This window comes from Tupaia chinensis, unplaced genomic scaffold (genome assembly GCF_000334495.1).
Source record: "Tupaia chinensis unplaced genomic scaffold, TupChi_1.0 Scaffold000239_1, whole genome shotgun sequence".
NCBI lineage: Eukaryota > Metazoa > Chordata > Mammalia > Scandentia > Tupaiidae > Tupaia > Tupaia belangeri.
The window spans coordinates 458,427-466,729 of NW_006159717.1; the positions used below are offsets into that span (position 1 = coordinate 458,427).

The 8,303-nt window shown below is 47.0% G+C and overlaps 1 protein-coding gene across 2 annotated transcripts in view; it reads right to left on the bottom strand.

The window, feature by feature from the left end:
* Window positions 1-8,303, bottom strand: part of LOC102485565 (argonaute RISC component 4) — a 46,520-nt gene that overhangs the window by 8,488 nt on the left and 29,729 nt on the right. The window contains exons 15-16 of one of the 2 annotated variants that reach the window (XM_006148686.2): window positions 1,303-1,404; window positions 839-1,038 (exon numbers count right to left, since the gene is read on the bottom strand). In XM_006148686.2, the coding sequence (XP_006148748.1) occupies window positions 839-1,038; window positions 1,303-1,404 (302 nt within the window). Of the gene's footprint in view, window positions 1-810; window positions 1,039-1,302; window positions 1,405-8,303 lie in introns of those variants that run through there. The other variant, XM_027771942.1, reaches the window with a different exon arrangement.

The following is an 8,303-nucleotide window of genomic DNA, read 5'->3' on the forward strand; positions in this document are numbered from 1 at the left end:
GTTTTATTTCTTTCTTTTTTTTGTTTTTTTTTTTTAGTTTAGTTCTCCCCCCCACCCCATAGGGTACATGCACTCAGTGGACAGAGACAGAGAGACAGAAAGTGAGAAATCACCTCCTGAGGGAATGGCCATGCCACAATCCCTTCTCCTCCATTCTCCTCTTGGATTTTGGGCATATACACAAACACGCCAGTATGATTTTCAAGCTGCTGAGTCTGGGACTTGAACCCTGTGTGGGTGGCCCTGTAAGAGTTCAGCGCCTTAACCACCACACCACCTGCCAGCCCCATGAAGTTTAAATCTTTTATAAAGTTTTCTTTTTCTTTTTCTTTTCTTTTGTTAAAGATATTTTTGCCATAGGGTGCGTGCACTTGCCAGAGAGACAGAGACGGAAAAAGCAAGAAATCACCCCCCATCGGCGGAGGAGTGGGATGATGGCCACAACACGATCTCTTCTCCTCCATTGTCCTCTTGGAATTTTGACCATGCACATACACATGCCTGGTGTGTTTCAAGCCACCAGATCTGGGACTCAAATTGCTGTCGGCCATGCGGGAGTTCAGCAACAAAACCATTATGCCATCTGCAGTTCCCTTTTTTAAAAAGTTTTCTGAGGGGACAGCAGGTGGCATGGTGGTTGAGGGCACCGGACTCCTACATGGCCGAATGCAGTTCATGAACCAGACCTGGTGGCTTGCTTTCTCGCTTTCCTTTTCTCTCTCTCTCTCTCTCTAAATAAATGAATGAATAAGGTTTAATACAATTTTTTTCTGTGTAGCTCATCTTTTAAACATGCATTAAGATAGAAAGAGGTCTTTATCCTGCCTAAGGAACTTGCCTGTCATGGTCCTTATCCACCAGATGGTACCTTGCCCTGAAGGCTACCAGGCGGGCGTAGTACGCAGGGGCTGGGATGGAGACGGAGCGAGTGCACCTGACGTAGGTGTGGCACAGCTGGTACGTCAGCAGCTGGAGCTCGTCTGCAGTGAAGCAGTTGTCATCCCATAAGACCTGGTAATGCGAAGGACGGCTGGTTCCCTGGAGAGAGAATTTTATCTTTAACGGATGCCTGAAAAGGGTTGACTATCTGAGAGGAGAGAATTGAAACCTGCTCCCTAAACTCAAAAGTATTTCTGCCTAGCACACCTGCCAGTCGATACCTAGGCAAAAAGACAACCGTTCTAGGACCCGAGCATTAACCAAGTGAAGCGCGGTGTTGAATCATGAGTCTATTCAAGCTAGTTGCTGAATTTGCAAGTGTTTCCCTATCGAGTCAAAGATCTGGACTAGCTTCTAAATTACCTGAATTCCTGCGTGACTACAGAGGTAAAAGTCGAACTCAGAGGGATGCGTGATGGTGCTGTCCACCGTAGTGCCTGCTGGGACATTTCCACTTTTCCCCACCTACCAAAACAAGTGGAGTTAGTTATCAAAATACCACACTGTGTTCTGAATTTTAGTTGGTAACACCTTGGTAAACTGCCCCTCCATCCCCTTTTAAAAAAATGTTGCCAGAGGGTCCATGTGCTCACCACACAATGAGAGAGAGTGAGAAAGCACGCCCATGAGGGGTGGGCATGCCACAGTCCCTTCTCCATTTCTCCCTCCTTTTGGGATTTTGGGCACACACAGACACATGCCTGGTGTGTTTCTCAAGCCGCCAGGGCTGGACTCGTAAACTGCCCCTCCATCCCCTTTTAAAAAAATGTTGCCAGAGGGTCCATGTGCTCACCACACAATGAGAGAGAGTGAGAAAGCACGCCCATGAGGGGTGGGCATGCCACAGTCCCTTCTCCATTTCTCCCTCCTTTTGGGATTTTGGGCACACACAGACACATGCCTGGTGTGTTTCTCAAGCCGCCAGGGCTGGACTCAACCATGCAGCTGGCCATGTGGGATCCAGCCATCTATTTACACATGCCTGGTGTGTTTCTCAAGCCGTCAGGGCTGGACTGCACCATGCAGATGGCCATGTGGGATCCAGCCATCTTTTTTTAAAAAAACTAATCTGAATTGCTGGATAAATGGTCCCAATCATCATTTTTTAAAAGAATTCTTCCACTTTACTTATTTATCTACTTATTTTAATTTGATCATAGCGGGACAGAGTGAGAGAGAGAGAGAAAGTGAGAAAGCAAGCCACCAGGTCCAGGACTTTGACCGCGGTTGGCCGTGTGAGAGTCCAGCGCCCTCAACCACCATGCCACCTGCTGGCCCCAAGGGATCTAGCCACCTTAACCACCACACCACGGGCTGACCTAGTAAACTGCTCTTCAGTCAAGTTTTGAAAACCACTTTAATTCAAGATGTTGAATTCCCCATGGCTTTCTCTTGTACCAACCACATCATCCTAAAGTATTTTCTCAAACAAATATATTCCAAGGCCTCTAAAGAAAAATGCACAGAAAGAATGATTTCACTGCTTCAGACCGCATATTGTCACCTATTTACACGTGACACGTTGGTATGTTTGCAGAGAGGGAAAAATGAACAGTTAACGTGGATAAGCTTCCTGAGGAAAAAAATCTGTTTTATTCCTTAATTGGAGTAAAAGAAAATCTCCACAACTTTCAGTAAAAGATGAAGGAATCTTTGAACCGGTTTACCAAGTTCAGTGAAATGAATACTTTATGGGATCAATAAAAGACATCACTGGGCCAGTGGGTGGCATGGTGGTTAAGGCTCTGGACTACCACATGGCTGACTGCGGTTTGAGTCCCAGACCTGGTGGCTTGTGTTCTCACTTTCCCACTCCATCTCTTTCTCTGTCTCTCTCTGGTAGGTGCGTGTGCTCTGTAACAAAGTTAAACATAATGATAAATACAATTAAATAAAATACTTCGAAATAAATGATTAAGCACGGCGCATAGGGAGCCAGATCCCTCATGGTTGACTGGTTCGAATCTCAGCCTGGTGGCTCGAAAACATGGTCAATATGTGTGCCTGGGTGCCCAAAATCCAGAAGAGACGGAGAAATGGAGGAAAAGAACTGAGGCATGACCCTGCTCCATTGCAGGGTGTCTTCTTTCTCCCTGGTGAGTGTACCTCTTCTGGCACACACACACAACACAAATTCTAATGGTCTTCTATAGCCAAAACTCTCAAATCAAACTTATAGGAAAGCAGAGAGGGGAAGCCCGGAAATGTGTTTACAAGGAAAGGAACTAAATCTTACAAATTGGTCATCCTCATCTGCTGTATGTAAAGGGTTTAAAATGAAGAAATCAATTTAGATATAAACACATTTTCAAAAATATTTATGTATGGACTAGCAGTTGGCATAATGGCTATGTTGCTGGATACCCGTGTAGTCAATGGCGGTTCAAGTCCTGGCCCCAGTGGCTTAAACTCATGCCGGGCATGTGTGCATGTATGCCCAAGATCCCAAGAGGAGAATGGAGGAAAAGGGACTGCGGCATGGCCATCCCCCCTGAGGGGTGATTTCTCACTTTCTGTCTCTGTTGCTGTTTTTCTGGCGAGTGCACGCGCCCTATAGCAAAAGCCTCTCAAAAAAAAAAAAATGTATGTATCTATTGATTCATAGTGATTTTCTCTTTTTTAATTTTGTTTTTTTAGAGAGATTTTTGCTCTAGGGTGCATGTGCTTGCCAGACAGAGAGAGAGACAGAGAGCCCCCCCAGGGGAATGGCCATATCACATTCCCTCCTCCTTTCATTCTCCTCTCTGGATTTTGGGCATGCATGCACACGTGCTCAGTATGAGTTTTAAGCTGCTGGGTCCAGGACTCAAACCAGTTGACTACATGGGAATCCAGTGACATAACCATTGCACCATCTGCAATGTGAGAATCCAACACCTTAACCACCACACCACCTGCTGGCCGCCATAAGCACAAACTTGATGACAGTTTATTTGGGTCCCAATCTAATTATTGGTAACTTCAGTTGAAGATTATATAACAATGCATGTATAATTCTTTGGGTAGAGAAATTCTCCTTCTTTTAAATTCATATGTAAACTTGGATCCCTAGCTGGACAAGAGGAAATGTAATTGAGTTATAAGGGTTGTAGTATTTTTCCTCACAAAGTGTGTTCTTTAAGAATATTAGTGCTGGGGCCAGCAGATGGTGTGGTGGTTAAGGTGCTGGATTTTCACATGGCCGACCATGGTTTTGAGTCCTGGACCTGGTGGCTTGAAACACCTCCCGCGTGTCAAGCGTGTGTGTGTGTGTGTGTGTTTGTGTGTCCCCAAAATCCCAAGAGGGGAATGGAGGAGAGTGGATGGAAATACTTTTCCTCTGTCTCAGTGAGTGCATGCACTCTCCAGTGGAAGGCACGTGCCCTGGGGCAAAAACAAAAAAACAAAACAAAACAAAAAAAACAACCAAAACCAAAAACCCAAAACTATACATGACTAAAGGCTGTGAGAAGCATATAGCAAAAAAGTTTTGTTTTTTTTTTTTCAATTTGCCAGAGGGTACATGTGCTCACCAGAGAGAAACAGAGAGGGAGAAATCTATTTTCTTTTTAAAAGAATATTCGTTTTGCAAGATCTGTTCACGTATTTTATGTTCCAATAAATTCAAGAAACACCAGGTTAGACCAATGTTACGGAGACTCTCGTGCCGTCCAATGGCCTAGTGGCTCCGGCAGGCAGATCGCATGCGGCCAACTGTGTGGTTTGTGTCTAGGACCTGGAGCTTGAGAAATATGCTGGGTCTTTGTGCATGCGTGCCACAAATCCCAACAGGACAGAAGGGTAAAGAAGGGATTGGGGCAAGACTGTGCCAAATGGGAGGTGCTCTCTCCCTCTGTCTCTCTCTGACAAGCACATGCACCTCTGGCAAATTAAAAATAAAAATAAAAAAGGCCCTTTCACTGTATGACTTCTCGGAGCCTTTATTCACTCACATAAATAACCCTGCTTTCCCCCTTACTTCTGTTAAGGATTGGTGCAAACAGCCTAGGAGTAAGCACGCACAGTGGATTAGCCAGGGTGTGGTGGTTAAGGTGGCTGGATCCCACATGGCCTACTGTAAGGTTCAAGTCCTGGATCCGGTGGCTTGAAACACATGCTGGGCATGTGTGTGTGCATGCCCAAGATCCTGAAAGGAGAGAAAAAATGGAGAAGGCATTGCAGGGTGACCGTTCTCCACTGGGGGGCGGGTGCTTTCTCAGTTTCTCTCTCACTTTCTCCCCGGAGTGCACACATGCTGGTTGGCAAATTTAAAAAGAAAGAAAAGGAAAAAAAAAGAAAAAGAATGCACAGTGGACGTGCGGTTTGGGAAATGGACGCTGTGTGATGTCATGATGAAAGAGGAAACCTCGGGAAAATACTGACCACCACAGAAAAGCTTTCAGTGAGCAACAGGAACTACTTAGGTATTTGGGGCAGTGGAGTAGCACAGTAAGCCCTGTGTTTTAAAAACCCAGCCCTGACAGCAGGGCGGAGGCACCCTTGTGAAGGAGGGATGGGGCCCGGGAGACTGCCAGGGGTCTCCCGCAGAGCTGGGGTTCCGCCTCAGACAACAGGGACACACGAGAGGGACAGCGGAGATGAGAGAGATTTTAGAGCAGAAAACTAAGATGATTGGATCGACTGGAAGCACAAGGAAGGAGGAGAATTTAAAGACAACTCTGAAGCTTCCACGTTGGCTGACTTAATACACAGCAATGCTAAGAAAGAGAATTTTTAAAAACGGGCGAGAAACAGGTTTTGGGTGGGGTTAAAACAGTAAGTAGAGGTATAGACGTGTTTGGCTAGAACTTTCAGTAGGAGCCTGTGTCTCCCCTGCCCCTCCCAGATGGAGGATTAGACATCCCCCCAGCTATCTCAGGAGTGGCCACGTGACTTGCTTTGACTGATGAAATGCAACCTGAAATGCATCAGGTCTGGGCAGAAGCCCTAAGAGCCAGCACGTGGCCTGTCGTGTATCTTCTCTCCCCTCTGCCACAATGACTGGCCACGATCCAGACAGATGCCTCTGCCGGCCGAGCTCCAAAGGGAGGACAGGAGGGCCACAGCTGCAGCAGAGACACAGCGAGTGTGTAATGGGAATAAGAAACACATCTTTGTAAGCCACGGAGGGTTTTTTCTAACCCCGGCATAGCCCAGCCTGTCTTGACCAAGACAATGTCTACAGAGCATCTAGGGAGACGTGCCCGGGAAACAACTGAAGTACAGATCAGGAGAGACGAGTATGGTTTGGGGCTGGACACTAGATGTGGGCATCCTTATAAAAGTTTTTCTTTGTTCGTGTTAGAGCGTGTGCACATGAGAATAAGAGAGGGTGGAGGGACGAGGACTCCCACAGGGTCCAGGCATGCCATGATCCCACCCTCCAGGCTTCTAGCCTTTTGGATCTTGGGCACTCCTGGGCATGCCACTGTTTCAGGGTGACCGGGCTGGGGATTTAAACAGTGGCCGGGGCTCTGTTCGCAGCGCATTACCCCGTAGCCAGGGGCTGGCCCGGTGTTAGGAATCTAGAAGCCAGGGAGCCCAGAAAAGCAGGTGAGGGCCAGACGGGGCACAGAAGCACTGCACAGCTCTGTGATGCTGAACCCACTGGGGAAGATCCCAGCTTCACGTCTGAAGTCTCTCTGTGCCTCTGGGGTGTGTGCGTGTGCACCTGTGACCTGAGCGGGTGGAAGCTGGGCTGGACTGTAGTCTCCAGACCTCTGGAGGGTACTCGCCTCTTTCTCTCTCCCTCCCTCATAAAAGAAATAACCGAATAAACCTTTAATAATAAGGGGGCCAGCAGGAGGCATGGTGGTTGAGGCGGTGGACACGGTTTGAGTTTAGGACCTGGTGGCTTGCTTTCTCACTCTCCAATCCTGTGTGTCTCTCCCTGGTCAAATTAAAATAAATAAATGAATAAATAAATAAATTTTTAAAAAGTGATAATAAGGGCCAGCAGGTGGCTCTGTACTCCCACATGGCTGACTGCAGTTCGAGTCCTGGACCTGGCAGCTTGTCTTTTCACCTTCCCTCGCTCTCCCTGGTGAGTGCATGTGCCCTACAGTAAACAATGAATGAATTAAATAAATAACTCTTTTTTTAAAAAAAATTGCTCACTTTCCCTCTCACAATCTTTGACTCTCTCTCTCTGGTGAGTGCACACACCTTAAGACAAAAACCTCAAAAATAAAAAAGCTACACAGGTAGCAAACTGACACCAGGGCACAGAGGTGACAAGAGCTAAGGAGGGAGTGTCAGAATGTCTGATGCTCAGGGTTCAGGCAAGCATTCAAAGAATTTATATTTCCAAGGTCTAAAGAGCACTGTTGAGTCAGGGCTTGGGTAATTTAGAAAACAGCACTTTTTTCTTTTTTACTAACTTGCTATAGGATATGTGCGTTCATCAGAGAGAGGCACAGAGAATGGGAAAGCGAGAAAGCACCTTCTCGGGGGGACAGTCACGCCGCAATCCCTTCTCCTCCTGAGATTTTGGGCATGCACAAATGCGTCCCGTGTGCCTCTCCAGCTGCAAGGTGGACTCGAACTGCACAGCTGGCCATGTGGGATCCAGCCGCCGCCTCCACCACATCACTGGCTGGGCCAGGAAACAGAACCGAACTGATGGGCTTAGATTAAAGACAAAACGCAAAGGGTGAACTAGAAAATAATGGGAGTGGCCAAAAAGATTCCACGATTAGGCAACAGGAAGATCGGGTCTCACTCACAGAGCTGGTCTCTCTCAACAGAAAGATCAGGGAGGGCCTGGACAAGATGAAATAACAGAAATAATGTCAAAGAAGCAGAGTTACCTAACATTCTGTACCTATAACTTACCTAGTTTACACATAAACATTAGATTATAAATAGATAACATAATGCCTTTTATCAAGTGCTTGGAATTGTATCCAGAATTAATAGCCATTTTAAACTTGAATCTTTACAACAGTCCATGAGGTAGGTTTTTGTTTCATTTTGTTTTGTTTAAAGTTTCTGTCGGGCAGCTGCGTTTGCTCAAGAGAGACAGAGCAGAGCAGCACCAGATCCAACATGGCGGCCAGCAGGAGGCTGGTGGAGCTTGAAGAAACCCACAAATGGAAAAACTTCTGGAACATCCAGGTTGATGAGGCTAATTTGCTGGCAAGGGCTTATTGTTCCTGACAGCCCTCCCTATGACAAGGGGCCCTCAGAATGGAAACCAGCTTTCCCGCAGAGTACCCGTTCAAACCACCGAGAGCACACCTAAAACAAAGAGCTGCCACCCGAGCAGCGATGAACAGGGGCAGGTCCGTCTCCAGTAATGAGTGCTGAAAACCGAAGCCAGCTACTAGCGCTGGTGAACGACCCCCAGCCTGAGCACCCACTCCGGGCTGAGACAGCTGCAGACC